Source organism: Leptosomus discolor, chromosome 1 (assembly GCF_034619465.1).
Source record: "Leptosomus discolor isolate bLepDis1 chromosome 1, bLepDis1.hap2, whole genome shotgun sequence".
In the NCBI taxonomy this organism is placed as follows: Eukaryota; Metazoa; Chordata; class Aves; order Leptosomiformes; family Leptosomidae; genus Leptosomus; species Leptosomus discolor.
In genome coordinates, this window is record NC_141391.1 from 261,773 (window position 1) to 279,709 (window position 17,937).

Consider the following 17,937-nt stretch of genomic DNA (forward strand, 5'->3'; position numbering starts at 1 on the left):
GGGCGAAGGTTGCGCGGGGCGGGTTGAGCAAGGGGGCGGGCGGGTTGAGCAACGGCCCCTCCTGCCCCATATAGGGCCGGGGGCGACTGGAGCCCCGCACACACCATGGGGGTCCCTGCCGCCGCCCTCTGCCTGGCCTGGGCCCTGGCCCTGGGGTGCGCCCACCCCCTGTGAGTAGGGGGCATGGGGGCCGCTGGGGGGCAGCTGGGGGGGGGGGGCTGTAGAGGGGTGTATGGAACAGGGGGGTATGTGGGGCGGGGGGCTGCAGAGGGGTGTATGGGGCAGGGGGCTGCAGAGGGGTGTATAGGACAGGGGGTGTGTGGGGTGGGGGGCTGCAGAGGGGTGTGTGGGGCAGAGGGTGTGTGGGGCGGGGGAGCTGCGTGCCACTGTGGGGCGCGTACGCGGCTGTATGGGGAGCTGCGCCCGAGCCCCCGGTGCTGCCCGTCCCCAGGACCCACAGCAAAGCGGAGTCAGAGGGAGGGGGGCACCCCCATGGGGCTGAGCCCCTCAACAACGACACTGGTAAGAGACCGCGGGGCGGGGGGACGGGGGGGGCACAAGGGGCGTGTGGGGCACGGCAGGTGCCGTGGGGCAGGGGTGGGACGCGGCGGGGGGGTGTCTGTCTCGGGGGTCCGCACCATCCTGACGCCCCCCCAGACCTGGCCCAGCTCTGCGCGGACGAGGGCGGCTTCGACGCCGCCACCCTCAGCGAGAACGGCACCATGCTCTTCTTCAGAGGTGGGGCGGGGGGATGTGGGGCGGGGGGCTGGGGGGGGTATGGGGCTGGGGGGATATGGGGCTGGAGTACATGGAACTAGAGGGATAGGGGGCTATGGCTGTAGGGGGACGGCGGGGGCACAGGGCTGGGGAACATGGGGCTGGGGGGTCACGGGGCTGTGGGACGGGGGGGGGCATTGGAGGAAAATGGGGTCTGCGGAATGGTGGGAGGTGGGGTGAGACAGGGGTTGGGGGGAAGTGGGATATGGGGGGGTGAGGGAATGGAGTCTGTGGGGCTGGGGGAAAGGGCGGGGGGCGCCATATGGGTCCCGGTGGATTGGTGGGGAAGGGGGACGCTGAGCCTGGCACTGGGAGGTCGGGAGGGTGAAATGGAGATGGGGGGGGGGGGTGTCTGGGGGGAGATGGGGGGGCAAGACGCGATCCGCGGGGGCAGGTGGCATTGGGGGCGGCAGGAGCGGGGCGTGGGGCAGCGCCGCGGGGCCCCCCTGCTGCCCGCCGTGGGGCTAGCCGCTGTCTTGCCCAGGCGAGGAGGTCTGGGAGAGACCCTGGGGGGCTTCCCGGCCCCACAGCCGCCCCCTGACCGAGGTCTGGCCCGAGCTGGGGGCGGGTCCCGTGGACGCGGCGCTGCGGCTGCACCGGCGGGAGCACCCCGAGGAGCACCAGAGCCTCTACCTCTTCCAGGCACGGCCGGGGGGCCGCGGGGGGGCGACCCACGGGGGGGCGGGGGCGGCTGCTGGGGGCGGGGGTCCGTGGGGTGGCGCGTTCCTGCGGGGGGGGGGAGGGGCCCGGGGGTCCCAGGCTGCGGGTCGGGTCTGGGCAGGGGGGTCTTGTCCTGGGGAGGGGGGCTCCTGCGCTGGGGGTCTCCCCCCGGGGCGGTGCATTGGGTCTCAGCCGTGGGGCACACGCAGGGCGAGCAGGTCTGGGCCTACGCCGGGGGGCAGCTGCGACCCGGCTTCCCCCGGCGCGTGGGGGACGAGTTCCCGGGGGTCCCTGGGGGGCTGGACGCCGCCGTCGAGTGTCACCCCGAGGAGTGCGGGGGCGAGACCATCCTCTTCTTCAAGGGTGAGCGGGGCCGGCGGCGGGGGGCAGCAGGGCAGTGGACGGGGGCTGCTGTGGGGCACGGAGGGGCTACTGTGAGGCGCGGAGGGACTACTGTGGGGTGCAGAGGGGCTGCATGGTGTGCAGAAAGGCTGCTGTGGGGTGTGAGGAGGCTGCCGTGGGCTGTGGAGGGGGTGCCATGAGGCACGGAGGGGCAAATGTGGGGTGTGGAGGGGCTGCCGTGGGGCACACAGGGGCAAATGTGGGGCGTGGAGGGGCTGCCGTGGGGCGCAGGGGCGCTGCCACGGGGTGTAGAGGGGCTGCTGTGGGGTGCAGAGGGGCAAATGCGGGGCACAGAGGGGTGCCGTGGGGCGCGTCCGTCCGTGGGGCCGGGGCGGTGCCCGCGGTGCCATCCGGGCCGTGGCCCCCCCGCCGTGGCCCCCCCAGGGGACACCGTGTTCGCCTTCGACGTGTCGCTGCGGGTGGCGAAGCCGCGGGCCTGGCCCGGGCTGGGCCCCTGCGCCGCGGCGCTGCGCTGGCTCGGGCGGTTCTTCTGCCTGCGCGGGACCCGCTTCCACCGCTTCGAGCCCCGCACCGGCCTCCTGCCCCCCGGGTACCCCCGCGACGTCCGCGACTACTTCATCCCCTGCCCGGGCCGAGGTGAGCCGCCCCCCGGCCCCGCCGCCCCCCGCCCGCGGCCACCGCCGCCCCCCGGCCCCGCCGCCAACGCTGCCGCCGCCGGCAGGGCACGGCCAGGGGAACGAGTCGTGGGGGGCGGCCGGTGACCCCTGCAGCGGGGCGCCCGTCCAGGCCCTGCTCTCCGACGACGACGGACACGTCTACGCCTTCCGCGGTGAGGGGCTGCGGGGCGGGGGCTGCGGGGCAGGGGCGTGCGGAGCTGGACACGGGGCGGTGGCTGTGCCGTGGGGCTGTGCCACAGGGCGGTGGGGTGGTGGCCATGCCATGGGGTGGTACTGGGCCATGGGGTGGTGGCCATGGGGCAGTGGCTGTGCCGTGGGGTGGTGGCTGTGCCATGGGACAGTGGCCGTGGGGTGGTGGCGTGGGGCGGTGGCCGTGGGGTGGTGGCCATGCCATAGGGTGGTACCGGGCTATGGGGTGGTGGCCGTGGGGCCGTGCCGTGGGGCAGTGGCTGTGCCATGGGGTGGTGGCCGTGGGGCCGTGCCGTGGGGCGGAGCGGCTGACGCGTCCCGCAGGGTCCCTGTTCTTCCGCCTGGACTCGCACCGGGACGGCCACCACGCGTGGCCCGTGGGGCAGAGCTGGCCCGGGCTGGAGGGGGGGGGTGGACGCCGCCTTCGCCTGGGACGGACGCACGTACCTGATCCAGGTCCGGCCGGGGGACCCTGCCCCCCGCCCCCCCCCCCCTCCCGTCACCACCCCCATCATCATCGCCGCCCCCCGCTCCCCATCCCCGCCGGTGTCCCCGTCCCCATCCTCCCCCCGTCACCTTCACCCCCATCATCGCCCCCGTGGGTCCTGCCCCCCACCCCACGCCCTGCCCCACCGCCCACCCCAGACCCCCACCTGAGCGCGGGGGCAGCTCAGGCACCCCGACCCCGGCACCGGGGCTGCTGGGGAGGGGACGCCACCCCCCACCCCCACGGCCCCCCCTGAACCCCATCCCCCAGCCCGCCGGCCGCCCCACACCCACCGCGCCCGCTCTCCCCCCAGGGCTCCCAGGTCTCCATCTTCCTCCCGGAGCGGGGTCCCCTCCCGGTGGGGGGGTACCCGCGGGCGCTGCAGGACGAGCTGGGGGTCCCCACGGCCGACGCCGCCTTCACCTGCCCGGGCTCCGCCGAGCTCTACCTCATCTCAGGTGGGGCCGCGGGCGCGGGGGGGGGGTGGGTCACCCCGCGGGGGGGTCGGGGGTCCCACGGGGGGGCTGAGGGTGCTGTGCCCGCAGGGGACCGCGTCCGGCGCGTGGACCTGCGGGAGTCGCCGCGGCGGGCGGGGGAGCCGGTGCCGCTGCCCCACGAGCGGGTGGACGCCGCCATGTGCACCCGCGACGGCGTCTTCCTCTTCCGCGGCCCCAGTTACCACCAGTACCCCAGTGCCGCCGAGCTGCTGGGGGCCCGCCAGCCCGCGCCCCCCCAGAGCGTGGCCGCCCGCTTCTTCCAGTGCCCCCAGTGATGGGGGCCGGGGCCGGGTACGCCCTGGCCCCCCGCCGCCGGGACGCAATAAAAGCTGGGGAGACCACGAGACCCCCCGGCTCTCTCTGGGGGGGACACCGGGGCACGGTGGGTGGGGGCGACACGGCGCTGTGCCCGGCGGGGGGCGGGTGCGTGGGGGTCCCCCGGGTGCCGTGGGGGGGCGCGGGGTGGGTGACAGCGGGGACGCGGTGGAGTGGGGCGGTCGGTGGCGGCGCCGGGCTGAACCGGACCGTGCTGCACCGTGCGGCACCGCCCGGTGCTGAGCCGGGCCGTACCGTGCCGGTGGAGACGGGTCGGCCTGGAGCGTACCGCGGAGCGCCGTGCCGTGCCAGCACCTTGTGCGCCGTGCTGTGCCACGCCGTGCCGTGCCATGCCATGCCATGCCAGCACCCCATGTGCCGTGCTGTGCCAGCACCCTGTGCGCTGTGCTCTGCCGCGCCGTGCCGTGCCAAAGCCCCGTGTGCTGTGCCGTGCCGTGGGCACCGACGGGCTCAGGGGGTCCCGCCGAGCCCCGGGTCTCCCGTCCCGGCGGGGCTGCCGCAGGCACGGGCTGTCCCGGGGTCGCCGTCGCCGGGGGCCGGGCGCGGTGCTGGGGGGCCGAGCCGCACCGGGGGGACCCCGGGGCGTGCCCCGGGCTGTGACCGGCGCTGCGGCCCCGTCCCGGCTCAGCCGCTCCTGCCGTGCCCCGCCGTGCCGGTGCCGGTCCGTACCGCGCTGCTGCCAGCCCTGGTTCCAGTCCCGGTCCCGTCCCGGTGCTGGTGCCGGTATCAGTCCCGGTGGCAGTCCCGTACCTACTGTACTGGTACCAGTCCCAATCTCCGTCCCGCTGCTGGTCCCCGTCCCGGTGCCGGTGCTGGTCCCGTACCGCACTGGCCCCAGTGTCAGTCTGTCCCAATCTATCCCAGTCAGTCCAGTTCCAGTTCCAGTCTGTCCCAATCTGTCCCGGTCCCGCACCGCACTGGCCTCAGTCCCAGTCTGTCCCAGTCCCAGTCTGTCCCAGTCCCGGTCTGTCCCAGTCCCGGTCTGTCCCAGTCCCGGTCTGTCCCAGTCCCGGTCCTAGTCACAGTCCCAGTCTATCCCAGTCAGTCCAGTCCCGGTCTGTGTCAGTCTGCCCCAGTCCCGTACCGCACTGGCCCCAGTCCCAGTCTGTCCCAGTCTGCCCCAGTCCCGGTCCCGTACTGTACTGGCCCCAGTCCCAGTCTGTCCCAGTCCCAGTCCCAGTCAGTCCCAGCCTGTCCCAGTCCCGGTCCCGGTCCTGTACCGCACTGGCCCCAGTCCCCGTCTGTCCCAGTCCCGGTCCCGGTCCCAGTCCCAGTCTGTCCCAGTCCCGGTCCCGGTCCCGGTCCTGTACCGCACTGGCCCCAGTCCCAGTCTGTCCCAGTCCCGGTCCCGGTCCCGGTCCCAGTCCCAGTCCCGGTCCCAGTCAGTCCCAGTCCCGGTCCCAGTTCCAGCCCCGGTCTCTCCCAGTCCCGGTCCTGGTCCCAGTCCCGGTCCCAGTTCCAGCCCCGGTCTCTCCCAGTCCCGGTCCTGGTCCCAGTCCCGGTCCCAGTTCCAGCCCCGGTCTCTCCCAGTCCCGGTCCTGGTCCCAGTCCCGGTCCCAGTTCCAGCCCCGGTCTCTCCCAGTCCCGGTCCTGGTCCCGTCCCGGCGCGCTCGCGGCGCTGTCCCCGCCCCCGGAAGCGGAAGCCGCCCCCCGCCCCGCCCCCCGCCCCCCCCGCCAGCGGAGCCGCCGCAGGTACCGGCCGGGCCCTTCCCGGGGCGGGGGCGGGGGCGGGGGGGGAGGGAGGGGGTGGGGGCGGCCCCGCTCCCGCCTCCGGGGGGGGCCGGGCCGGGGGGGGTTCCGGGGCGGGGGGTCCCCGTGCGCGTCCCCCGGTGCCATCTCCGCCTCCCCCCCCCCCAGGCCCCGGCGATGTCGGGGTCCCTGAGCAAGCGGGGCGACCTGGCCAACGACAACCGGCCCCCGGGGCTGAGCCTGGGGCTGCGGGACCCCCCCGAGCCCCCCCCGCTCCTCCTGCCCCCCGAGGGGCCCCCCCGCCTCTGCACGCAGCTGCGGGGCGGGGGGGGGGCGGGGGGCGGCCCGGCGGCCCCGGGGGCCGAGGAGGAGGCGGCGAGCGGCGAGTGGGCGCAGGGGGGCGAGAGCCGGCAGCGGCGGGCGGGCGGCCGGGACCAGAACCGCAACGAGCTGCGGGACCCCCCCGCGGGGGAGCCGGGGGGAGCGGCCCCGCCACCCCCCCACCACCTGCGGGGCGCCCGGGAGCGGGAGGAGGAGGAGGAGGACGACGACGACGACGAGGAGGAGGAGGATGAAGAGGATGAGGATGATGAGGAGGAGGAGGAGGGCGACGAGGACTCGACGCCGGTGCAGAGCGACCCCCCCACGGCCGGCTCGGAGGCCAGCGGGGAGCGGGGGGCGCGGGAGCAGGGCCGCCGGGCCAGCCGCCTCTTCGGGGCCCGCGGCACCGGCACCGGCACCGGCAGCGACGAGGACTCGAGCTGGGCCACGCTGAGCCAGGGCAGCCCCGCCGGCAGCTCCCCCGACGGCGACGGCGACGCAGGTGGGCACCTGCTCCGCCCGCGCTGCCCCCTGCCTGCCCCACGGCTCCCTCCGCCTGCCCCACGGCCACCACCAGCAGCCCCGCGGCCACCAACGCGTGCCCCACGGCCACTAACGCCTGCCCCACAGCTGTCCCGCCTGCCCCACGGCTCCCCCCGCCTGCCCCACGGCTGTCCCACCTGCCCCATGGCGCTGGCCCTGCTGTACCACCACCCACCGCCCCTCTCTAGGGGTGCAGCCCCCTTCCCCCCGTGCCCTACGGCACCCCCCCCCACAGGGCTGCAGGTCCCCCCGTGTCCCCAGCCCCCCGTCCCCACGCCTGACGGGGTCACCTCCCTGTGCCGTGTGCTCCCCCACACCCCGGCTGCCCCCCACGGCCTGTGCTCAGTGTCCTCTGCGCCCCCCGGTCCCCATCCCTGCACCCCATGTCGCTGCCCCCCCCCCCGGCCCTGTGTCCTCCACACCCGTGTCCCCCTGGGTCCCCTCGTCCCAGCTCCCCATCCCCGCCCCCCCATCGCTGACCCTCCCCCCCCCCCCGTGACCCCCCATCCCTGTGTGTAAGCCCCCCCCCGCCCCACATTGCTGCCCCCCCCGTGTCCGTTCCGCTCCCCCCCCGTGTCCCCCCCCCGCCTCCCGGTCCTGGCGCATCCCGGTGCTGCCGTCACCGGTTGCCGGGGAAACGCCTGGTCCAGCCCGGCCGCAGGTGAGCGCCGCGGCGGCACCGGGCACCGGCACCGGGCTGCCCACCGCCCGCCGTGGGGCCGGGGCCGCCGTGGGCCCGGGGGTTCCCGTGCTCCGCGGTGGGTCTGGGGGGGGTGGCGGTGGGGGGAGACCCCGGCCCCACGGCGTCCCACGGCCGCGGGGGTGCAGGGGCTGCGCTCTGGGGGGGCTGCAGGGAGCCCCAGCCTTTCGGGGGGGGGTGTGTGTTTGTAGGGGGGCGCTCGGCCGTGCGGGCCCCCCGTGGGTGCCGGGTCCTGCGGGGGATGGGGGTCCCCTCCTGGGCGGGGGGCTGCGCCGTGCGGGCCGTGGCTGCCCGCGCCCTGTGCCCCCCCCCGCCCCCCCAGATTCCTTCTGGACCCGCAACGCGCTGGGGCCGGACTCGGACCTGCCGGCGGGATGGGTGCGGGTGCGGGACACCTCCGGCACCTACTACTGGCACGTCCCCACCGGCACCACCCAGTGGGAGCCCCCCTCGGGAGCTTCCCCGGGCAGCGCCCCCGCCGCGGAGCCGCCGGTGAGTGCCGGGACCCCCCTACCCCGCCCCCCGGGACCCCCCGGTCCTGCCCCACGGCGCGCCCTGAGCCGGCCCCGCTCCCCCCGCAGCTCCCCTGGACCCCGGCTGAGCGCTTCGGCGAGGGCGGCTTCTGGAAGGTGAGGAGGGGGCGTGTGGGGGGGGGGGGCGGCACCCCGCGGTGCAGCACCCCTGCCAGCGCCCCCTGGCCCCCCTCGATGCTCCCACCCCCCAGGACCCCGCGGCGGAGGAGGCAGAGGACGAGCCCGGAGCCCCGGACGAGGAGCCGCCGTCACCGGGACCGGCCTCGCCGGGCGAGGGGTGCGGGGGGGGCGTGGGGGGGGAACGGGGTAGGGGGGGTTGGGGGGGCGTGGAGGGGATTGAGGGGCGTGGGGGGAAACGGGGGGTATTGGGGGGCGTTGGGGGGAACGGGGTGAGGGGGGTTGGGGGCGTGAGGTGGGGGGGGATTGGGGAGCATTGGGGGAACGGGGTGAGGGGGGTTGGGGGGTGAATGGGAGGTGCATGATGGTGCGTGGGGGGGTTGGGATGTGTGGGGGGCACAGGGGGTGCATGGGGGTGTGAGGGGCGGGGGGGGTTGGGGTGCGTGGGGGGTTTGGGGGATGTGGGGGGGGATGGGATGTGGTGGGTTTGGGGTGCATGGGGGGAATAGGGGGCACATGGGGGTTTGGGGGGCGTGAGGTGCGTGGGGGGTGCATGTGGGGTTTGGGGGGGCATGGGTTGTGCGTGGGGTTTGGGGTGTGCATGGGGTTTGGGGTGTGTGGGGAGAATGGGGTGTGCATGGGGGGCTTGGGGTTCTATGGGGGTGGGGAGGTTTTGGGGAGGGGCATTGGAGGGTGGGTGCGTGGGGTGGACATGGGGTGCATGGAAGGTGGTGAATATGGGGCGGTTGGGGTGCATGGGGGCTGTTTGGAGGGTGGGTTGGGGGTGTGGGGGTTGTGTGGGGGGTGTGGGGGCATGGGAGATGTGTAGTGCATGGGGGGTGCATGGGGTACGGGGCTGCGTGGGGGGTGGGGGGAGCATGTGGAGGGGTGTGTGCGGGGAGGTGGGACCCCGGGGGCCGGGCAGCAGGAGGGGGGTGTGCAGGGCCGGATCGGGACCAAAACGGGGACCTGCTCTGGGGTCGGGGGGACTGGTGGGCAGAGCCCAGGCCCGGGTCTCCGGGGCAGGGGGGGGCAGCGGCCGCTGACGCCCCCTCACTCCTGCAGCGCGGCCCTGGCCGAGGAGGACGAGCCGGGCTCCAAGGTAGGTCTGGGGCCCAGCCCGGACCCCCCGACCGCGGGACCCCCCCGGCCCCCCGGCCGGCCCCTTCCCGCCGTGGGGTCTGGGGTCTGCCCCGGGGCGGGGCGGGGGGGGGCGCGGCCGGGACCCCTACCCCGGGGCTGCCCTCACCGCCGGGGCAGGCGGTGCCCCCCGCTGCGGGGTCTGCTCTGCCCCACGGATCTGGGGGGCGGGTGGGGGCCGCGCCCGCCCCCACGAGCTGCCGCCCCCCCGCAGCGGTTCGCCGTGCGGTCCCTGGGCTGGGTGGAGGTGGGCGAGGACGAGCTGGCCCCCGGCCGCAGCAGCGCCGCTGTCAACAACTGCATCCGCCAGCTCTCGCTGCACCAGCGCGGACCCCCCGGCGCCTGGGGGGAGGTGAGCGACCCCCGACACCGCCCCGGGACCCCCAGGGCCGCCCCGGACCCCCCACCCCCACCCCGCGGCTGACGCGGGTGTCGTCCCGCCCCCCCCCCCAGGGCCGGGCGATGCTGCTGGTGCTGGAGAGCCGGACGCTGAAGCTGGTGGACCCCCAGGATCAGGCCCTGCTGCACGCTCAGCCCGTGGCCGGCATCCGCGTCTGGGGCGTGGGGCGCGACAGCGGCAGGTGGGGGGCGCGGGGCTGGGGGACCGCGGGTGCGTGGGGTGAGGGGAGGCTGCCCGGGACCCCACGGGGGGAGCGCGGTGTGGGTGGGCGCTACGTGGGGGGGGGGGACGGGGGGGTGGGGGGGTGGGTCCGGGTGCACGCAGGGCATGGGGCCATGGGGGGGGGGTCCCGTGGGGGGGGTGGGGTGGAGCATGTGGGCATCTAGGTGCACACGGGGGGTGCAGGATGTGGGTGCATGTGGGGTTTCAGGCCATGGGGCCCCCTGCATGTGGGGTGCTGGAGCATGGGGTCCCCTGCATGTGGGGCCGTGGGGTCCTGAAGCTGAGCCCCCAGTGGTGCCAGGGTGGGGGGTGGGGGGGGTCTTGCAGGTTGGGGGCACAGCCCCATGCAGGTGTGGGGGCCCCCGTGGGGCGGGGGCCGGGGGGGGCCGCACACCCCCCCACCCCCACTAACTCCGCTTTCTGGCTCTCTCCTGCTGCGCCGGCCGGGACGCAGGGAGAGGTACGGCAGCCCCACACCAGTGCTCCCAGTGCCGTCCCTCGCTGGGCTGGTGGAGGAGGCACCCGGGGTGGGGGCGGCGGGGAGCTGGGGAGGGAGCAGGGGTGGTGGGGGTGGTGGTGGGGGGGTCCTGAGCGCAGCCCCCTGCCCGCAGGGACTTCGCCTACGTGGCCCGGGACCAGCTGACGCAGATGCTCAAGTGCCACGTGTTCCGCTGCGAGAGCCCGGCCAAGGACATCGCCACCAGCCTGCACCAGGTCTGCTCCCAGGTGAGACCCCCGCCCCAGCGAGACCTCCCCCGCCACGGTGAGACCCCCCTGCCCCAGGGAGACCCCCCCCAGCCCCGGTGAGATCCCCTGCCCCAGGTGCGACCTCCCCGCCCCAGTGAGACCCCTGCCCAGCTCCGAGGTCTGTTCCCGGTGGAGACCCCCAGCGAGCACCCGGCTGGTGGGTCGCTGTGGGGTGACGGCGGGGGCTGGGGGGGGCCGGTGCGCGCCCCGCCGTGTTGTCCCCAGATCATGGTGGAGCGGCGAAGCGCCCGGGCGCTGGCGAACGGCCTCTGCATGGACCCCTCCCGGCTGGTGGAGATCCCCTTCCAGGGTGCGGGGGGTGCGGAAGGGGGGGGTGGGGGGCTGGGGCGGGGGGGCGGCGGCGTTGGCGCGGGGATGGGGCGGGGTGCGGGCAGGGGGCGGTGTGGGTGTTGGGGTGCAGCGGTGCTGGTGGGGGTGGGTGTCAGGGTGCAGGGGTGGTGGGTGTTGGGATGCAGGGGTGGTGGGGGGTGGGTGTTGGGGTGCAACAGTGCTGGTGTGGGGCCGGGTGTCGGGGTGCAGCGGTGGTGGGGGCCGGGTGTCGGGGTGCAGGGGTGGTGGGGGCTGGGTGTTGGGGGTGCAGGGGTGGTGGGGGCTGGGTGTCGGGGTGCAGCAGTAGTGGGGGCTGGGTGTTGGGGGTGCAGCGGTGGTGGGGGCTGGGTGTCGGGGTGCAGCAGTAGTGGGGGCTGGGTGTTGGGGGTGCAGCGGTGGTGGGGGCTGGGTGTCGGGGTGCAGGGGCGCGGGGCCAACCCTGCCGTGTGCCGCAGTGGAGTTCCCGGCGCCCAAGAGCGAGGTGGTGCAGAAGTTCCCCGTGTGCTACCTGGGCTGCGTGCCCGTCGCCAAGCCCGTGGGTGAGCGCGGGGCGGGGGTGGCACTTGGGGGGCACTCACGCCCTGGCCCCCTGCCCGCCTGCCCACTCCTGAGCCCCCCGCCCTCCCACCCCCAGGCATGGACGTCATCAACGCGGCGCTGGAGGCGGCGCTGGCGGCCGGCGGCAAGGAGCACTGGACCCCCATCGTGGTCAACGTGGCGCCCGCCACCCTCACCATCACCCACGAGCAGGTGGGTCCGACCCCCCCCCATCCCCGCGGCGCCCTGCAGGCGCGGTGGCCTCGCCGGTGACGCCTGCCGCGTGCCCGCAGACGGAGGCGGTGCTGTGCGAGTGCCGCGTGCGGTTCCTGTCCTTCATGGGGGTGGGCCGGGACGTGCGCTCCTTCGCCTTCATCATGGCCAGCGCCCCCGGCGCCTTCCGCTGCCACATGGTCTGGTGCGAGCCCAACGCCGCCGGGCTGAGCGAGGCGCTGCAGGCCGCCTGCATGGTGAGTTCCTCCCAACACCCCCTGCCCCGGCCCCCCCGGGACCCCCAGGCCCCCGCCGCTCACCCCGCTGCCCCCCAGCTGCGCTACCAGAAGTGCCTGGATGCCCGGCCCCAGGCCTCCAGCTCCTGCCTGCCCGCGCCGCCCGCCGACTCGGTGGCCCGCCGGGTGGGCTCCTCGGTGCGCCGGGGCGTGCAGACCCTCCTGGGCACCCTCAAGCCCAAGCGCCTCGGGGCCCAGACGCCGTGAGCCGGGACCGGGGCGGGAGACGACCGAGACCCCTTCCCCACGGGACGGAGGGGGCGGCGGCGCCCGGGCGGTGCGGGGTGCCGGCGGCGGGGCGAGCCCGCGCCAGGGTGGGCGTGCGTGTGCGTGTGCGAGGGCCTCGTGTGCGAGGGGCCGCGGGGCGCGGGGGCCTGCCGCCGCTCTGCCCCCTCCGGCTGCGCCCCGGGGCGGCGGGTCGGGGGTCCTGCCCCCCCCGCGCCGGGGCGAGCCCCCCACCCGCCGCCCCGCGAGGACGAAGGCGATGGCGTGGGGGGGCGTGGGGCCCGCCCTGCCCCGATGCATGCGGTCTAACCTGCGGCGTGGGGCTCCTGGGGGGCCACCGGCCCTGGAGCTGCCAGCCCTGCTGTAACGAAGATCTGTGTCGTACTAAACAATTAATAAACCCATTCCACCAGCCTGGCCCGGGCCCTCCCTGCCGCGCCCGCCCGGGGGATGACGAGGGGCAGCAGCGGGGCCGCCTGCCCCAGCGGGGCGTGGGGGGCTTCGGGCAGGAGCTGCCGGGTCCGTCACACCTTTATTGCGCCGCGGGTGCGTGGGGATGGGCAGGGAGCTGCCCCCTGCCCCGCCGCACCTGGGGTCCCGCTCAGCAGAGCCGCCGCTGCCGCCAGAGCTCCTGGACGCGCGGGAAGGGCAGCGCCGGGCGCAGTGGGCGGCAGAGGCCCGGGTCGGCGGAGCGGCCGGTGCGCAGGGCGCAGAGCAGGGCGGCCTTGCAGGGCGCCAGGCAGGGCTCGCGGGGCGGGTGGCCCTTGTGGAAGAGGAACCAGAAGCGCTGGAAGAGGCGCTCGTCGTCCTGGAAGCGGCGGATGAGCTGGTCCCAGTCGGCGGGGAAGGCGCTGGGCAGCCCGTAGGCCTGGCGGGCGCGGTAGAGGCGCCGCCAGCGCGGCTCTGCCCCCGGCGCGTTGGCCTCGGTGAGGTTGAGGATGAAGGTCTCGTGGTCCAGCACGGCGTGGGAGCTGCCGGCGTAGGCGCCGTCCACCTCGTAGACGCGGTAGCCTGCGGGCAGGGCGGGCGCGGGGTCAGGCGGCGGCGCTGGGGGTGGGCCGCGGTGGGGCGGGGGGGTCGGGGCGCACCGGGGTTGAGGTTGATGTAGGTGGTGACGCTGGGGGCCACGAAGGCGACCGAGACAGGGCGCGTCAGCGTCTCCTCGTCGTAGAACATCTCGAACTCGTCCACGTGCGTGTGCCCGAAGAACTGGGCCGCGATGGTGCCCTCAAACCTGCGCCAAGGGGGGGGGGTGGCGGGTGAGGGCTGCTGGCACCCAGACCCCTGGCACGTGGCACGGTGCAGCTGGTGCTGTGACCTGCAGCCCCCCGCTTGTGTTGTGTCCAGGCCATGCCCGTCTGCGCTGGCTCCGACACGGCCCTGCCTGGCACGGGCAGCTTTGGGCTCCCGGCACCATCCGTTCCCCTGCCCCCTGCCTCCTCCCCGACACCGCCATGGGGCAGGGGTCCGGCCGGGGGGGCACTGACCTGCTGACGATGCGGTAGTAGTTCCAGCTCCAGCTGCGCAGGCAGTGGGCCGGCGGGATGTGCCCGATGATGTGCACCTGGGAGGCAGGGCAGGGCGGAACGGGGGGCTGGGGGTGCCCGGGACACCCCCCTCAGCCCCCCCGCCCGCGGGGCTGGCGCCCCCCCCAGCCCTCACCTTCTCCCCCGCCTGCTCGGCGGCCGCCAGGACCCCCACCAGCCACTGGAGCTGCCCGGCGGGATCAGTGGCGTTGATGAGGAGCCAGAAGTTGGCCTGGGAGCAGAAGTTCATGTTGAGGGAGACGAGGCGCAGCCCCGGCCACACCTGCACTGTGTAGAAACCGGCCTCCCTGCGGGGACGGGAGGGGATCAGTGCCACCTGCACCCCCCTGTGTCCCCCTGCACCCCCCCCCCTCCCCTCTGCCCCTGGCCCAAAGCCCCCTCGCACCCCCCCCCCAGCCTGGAGCCCCTCTTGCCCCTGCCCACCCAAAGCACCCAGACCAGCCCTGAGACCCCACTCACCCCTGTGAGCCCAAAGCCCCCACCCCTGAGCCCCCCGATCTCTGCTCACCTGGGGCCCCCCACACTGAGCCCCCCGACCTCTGTTCACCCAGAGCTCCCCACCCCAAGCCCCCCGACCTCTGTTCACCCAGAGCCCCCCAGCCCTGAGCCCCCTCATCTCTGCTCACCCAGAGCCCCCCACCCCGAGCTCCCCCAATCTCTACCAGCTCAAATTCCCCAGCCCTGAGCCCCTGCTAGCGCAAATCCCCTGGCCCGGAGCCCCCCTCGCCCGCCCGGCCAGCGCTGGCAGCCGCCCCCACCGGAGGGTCTGCAGCGCCGCCGGGGGCAGCCAGTCCTGCCAGGCCTGTGCCATGGCGTCGTAGAGCCAGGCGGAGGACTGGTTGCCCTGCACGTATGGCGGGGGAAAGGCGTTGACTGGCGTGGCCTCGTGGTTGCCCACGGCCGGGTAGACGGGCAGGTCGCCCAGGTGCCGGCGCAGCAGCCCGGTGACGGTGCGCAGGGCCAGCAGCTGGTCCTGCCGGCTCTGCTGCCAGACGTCGTGCGCCGGGATGTCACCCGTCCAGTACGCGGCGGCAAAGCCGGCGGTGCCGGGGAGCTGGGCCAGCAGCGACTCGATGGTGTGCAGCGGCAGGTCGCACTTGCCATACTCGCCCCAGAAGCCGGCGCCGCCGGGGCCGGGGCGGGCGGTGCCACGGCAGCAGAGCGGGTCGGGGCAGGCGGCCTCGCTGCCCGGCACGTAGTGGCGGTCCCAGTGCAGGTCGGTGAGGAAGAGGAGGCGAGCGGTGGGGGCGCCGGGCGGCGGGGGCGCCGGGGGCCGCACGGGCGGCTTGGGGGTGTCGGGCAGGGAGACGTTCCAGTCGCCGAAGATGTCCCAGCGGCCGCAGCGGCGGCCCAGCAGCAGCCCGCAGGCCTCGCCGGGCCGCAGCACCGAGCGGGCCCAGGCCGACACGACGTCCTGCTGGAAGAGCTGAACGGCCTGCCGGCACACCTCCGGCCGCGCCAGCCGCAGCTCCTGGCACAGCCGCGACGCCACGCGCCCCACGCGCGCCACGTTGGGCTCCAGCTGCGGGGCAGGGACCGGCGATGGGCCGCGACGCCTCCCGCACGGCCCCGCCACCGCGGCCCCTCGCCCCCCGTCACCCGGCCCAGCTCCCTCCCGGGGAAGGAGCCGGGGAGCCCGGCCCGCCCCCGCCCCCGCCCGGTCCCGTGCCCGTCACAAGCCTCGACGTGCCCCGGCCCCGTCACGAGGTCCCGGCCCTGCCCCAGCTCCTCTCTCCAGCCCCGGCCTGTCACTGCGGTCACCGTCACTGGCCCGACCCTGCCGCTGTCCCGACGCCAGCCCTGCCCTCCCTGTCACTGTCCCCTTTCTGGCCCTGTCACACCATCACCGTCCCCTGCCAGCCCTGTGCCCCCTGCCCTGATCCTGTCCCAGCCTAATCCACCCGGCCCTGTCCCCTGCTGTCACTGTCCCAACACCAGCCCTATCCCCAGCCTGTCACCGTCCCCTGCCAGCCCCGTCCCCGCAGCCCTGTCCCCCTGTCACTGTCCCCTGTCAGCTCTGTCCCCTCTGTCCCCCCCCACTATCACCGTCCCCTGCCAGCCCTGTCCCCCCTGCCCTGACCCTGTCCCAGCCCCGGCCCTCCCAGCCCTGTCCCCCCCTGTATGTCCCGATGCCAGCCCTGTCCCCTCTGTCCCCCTCCTGTCACTGTCCCCCTCCCGGCCCTGTCCCCCCTGCCCTGTCCCTGTCCCCCCCCCGTCACCCCCGGCCCGGTCCCCCCCCCCGTCCCCCTCGGTCCCCCCCGTCCCACCTGCAGGGCCAGGTCCAGAGCCCCAAAGAGCAGCCGACAGACCGGGCACGACACGTTCCGCCACCCCCAGCGCCACGATGCCTCTGCCAAGGCCTCCCCCCCGCCAGGGGGCGGCCCGGCCGACAGCGACAGCGACAGCGACAGCGACAGGAGCAGCGGCACCGACAGGAGCAGCGGCAGCGGGAGCGGCCGGGCCGGGCCGCAGCCCCGAGCCCCCGCCGCCATGGCCGAACGCCGCCTGCGCCGCGGGGGCGGGGCCGGGGGCGGGGCCAGCGCGGAGAGGGGCGGGGCCGGCGCGGGGAGAGGGCGGGGAAAGTGGGGGGGGAGAGAACGAGGGGGCGGAGCCGTAGTGGCGACAGGGCGTGATGGGAGATTTGGTCCGCGAGGGGCATGATGGGGGATGGAGTCCTGGGGCATGATGGGAGAGGGAGTCCTCTGGGGGCGTGATGGGGGATGGAGTCCACTGGGGCATGATGGGAGATGGAGTCCTCTGGGGGCGTGATGGGGGGTGGAGACCCCTGGGGCATGATGGGAGATGGAGTCCTCTGGGGGCGTGATGGGGGATGGCGATCCCTGGAGCATGATGGGGGATGGAGACCCCTGGGGCATGATGGGAGATGTAGTCCTCTGGGGGCGTGATGGGGGATGGAGACCCTTAGGGCATGATGGGAGATGGAGTCCTCTGGGGGCGTGATGGGGGATGGAGACCCCTGGGGCATGATGGGGGATGGAGCCACCTGGGGCATGATGGGAGATGGAGTCCTCTGGGGGCGTGATGGGGGATGGAGACCCCTGGGGCATGATGGGGGATGGAGACCCCTGGGGCATGATGGGGGATGGAGTCCTCTGGGGGCGTGATGGGGGATGGAGTCTCCTGGGGCATGATGGGAGATGGAGTCCACTGGGGGCGTGATGGGGGATGGAGTCTCCTGGGGCATGATGGGAGATGGAGTCCTCTGGGGGCGTGATGGGGGATGGAGTCTCCTGGGGCATGATGGGAGATGGAGTCCTCTGGGGGCGTGATGGGGGATGGAGTCTCCTGGGGCATGATGGGAGATGGAGTCCACTGGGGGCGTGATGGGAGATGGAGACCCCTGGAGTGTGATGGGGGATGGAGACCCCTGGGGCATGATGGGGGGTGGAGTCCTCTGGGGGCGTGATGGGGGATGGATTCCCTGGCCTCCGCCCAGGTCCTGTCCCCACTGTGTGTGGGGTCCCTGCACCCATGGGTGGTCTGTGCCGCCCCCGCCCGTAGGGACCTGGCTGTGGGTGCTGGGGACTCACGTCAGGGTGCTTGTGCACGTGCGCACGCCCCTCTGTGGGCACACGCGTGTGTGCACAATGCGTCTCTGCATGTGCACGTATGTGCTGTGCATGGGGGGGGGTGTGGGTGTGTGCGTGTGTTTGTGCCATCCCGGTGCCAGTCCCGGTGGCCCGGTGTGGTAGGACTCCCCCGGGTGGGGCGGGAGAGTCGGCACAACCCACTGCCCGCGAACCACCCAGCCGCGCCGGTGCCAGCGTGGTGCCATGCGGTGCCATGCGGTGCCACGCCACCCTGGTGCTGATGCGGTGCCACGCGGTGCCACCCTGGTGCCGGGGCGGAGGCCAGTGGGGCCGCCCTGGATGGGGCCGTCCCCAACCCCGAGCGTGACCCGTCACCCCATCGGCTGAACTGGCCGCTGCACCGGTGCCCAGTGACGCTCTCAGCGGAGGGTCCCACGCCTGCGCCCTCGCCGAGCGGCGCAGCCCCCTTGTCCCGCCCGGCCCTGCCCCGCCGCCCTCCCCGTGCTGGGTCAAAGCAGCGGCGCAGGCGGGCGCAGGGCGAGTTTATTGGGCCGGAGCCGGGTAGCGGCGCAGGGAGACCCCAGGCTGGGCTGGGGGCACGTTGACACCCCGCCCCACCCCGGCCCCAGCCTGCCTGGCCCCGGGGTCCCCCTGCCCTGGCTCCTCGCCCCCATGGCGGCGTGCGGAGCTCGGCGGCACGGGGGGCCCTGGGGCTGTGCGGGGGCCGGCGAGGCGCAGAGGGTGCCGGAGGCTGGGGGTGCACGAAGCTGTGCCAGGCGCGGGGCGCAGGAGGGGGGCGCAGGCAGAGCCCGGGGGGCAGCGGCGGGTGGCACGGGCGGC

General features: G+C 75.4%; 2 protein-coding genes across 2 annotated transcripts; both read left to right on the forward strand.

The window, feature by feature from the left end:
• Positions 1-105: 105 nt before the first annotated feature.
• On the forward strand, positions 106-3,925 carry HPX (hemopexin). The gene is given in 11 exon segments (XM_086481388.1): positions 106-170; positions 452-522; positions 658-738; positions 1,262-1,419; positions 1,647-1,800; positions 2,224-2,436; positions 2,522-2,629; positions 2,991-3,070; positions 3,072-3,122; positions 3,467-3,611; positions 3,699-3,925. Coding segments are annotated over 11 exon segments (1,353 nt in total).
• A 1,927-nt stretch (positions 3,926-5,852) lies between these two features.
• On the forward strand, positions 5,853-11,981 carry APBB1 (amyloid beta precursor protein binding family B member 1). The gene is made up of 13 exons (XM_086481571.1): positions 5,853-6,498; positions 7,562-7,737; positions 7,800-7,868; positions 7,964-8,049; positions 8,955-8,991; positions 9,244-9,381; positions 9,483-9,610; positions 10,263-10,377; positions 10,624-10,708; positions 11,184-11,267; positions 11,363-11,478; positions 11,559-11,735; positions 11,814-11,981. Exons 1-13 carry the CDS (start codon positions 5,853-5,855, stop codon positions 11,979-11,981), a joined length of 2,025 nt encoding a protein of 674 aa, XP_086337697.1.
• Positions 11,982-17,937: the final 5,956 nt, after the last annotated feature.

Bases quoted from the DNA above. Each gene is read 5' to 3' on its own strand.
- APBB1 (XM_086481571.1), top strand. From the start codon at position 5,853: ATGTCGGGGTCCCTGAGCAAGCGGGGCGACCTGGCCAACGACAACCGG. The intron at 8,050-8,954 runs GTGCGGGGGGGG...TCACTCCTGCAG, and splicing joins CCGGCCTCGCCGGGCGAGGG to CGCGGCCCTGGCCGAGGAGG. The intron at 8,992-9,243 runs GTAGGTCTGGGG...GCCCCCCCGCAG, and splicing joins AGGACGAGCCGGGCTCCAAG to CGGTTCGCCGTGCGGTCCCT.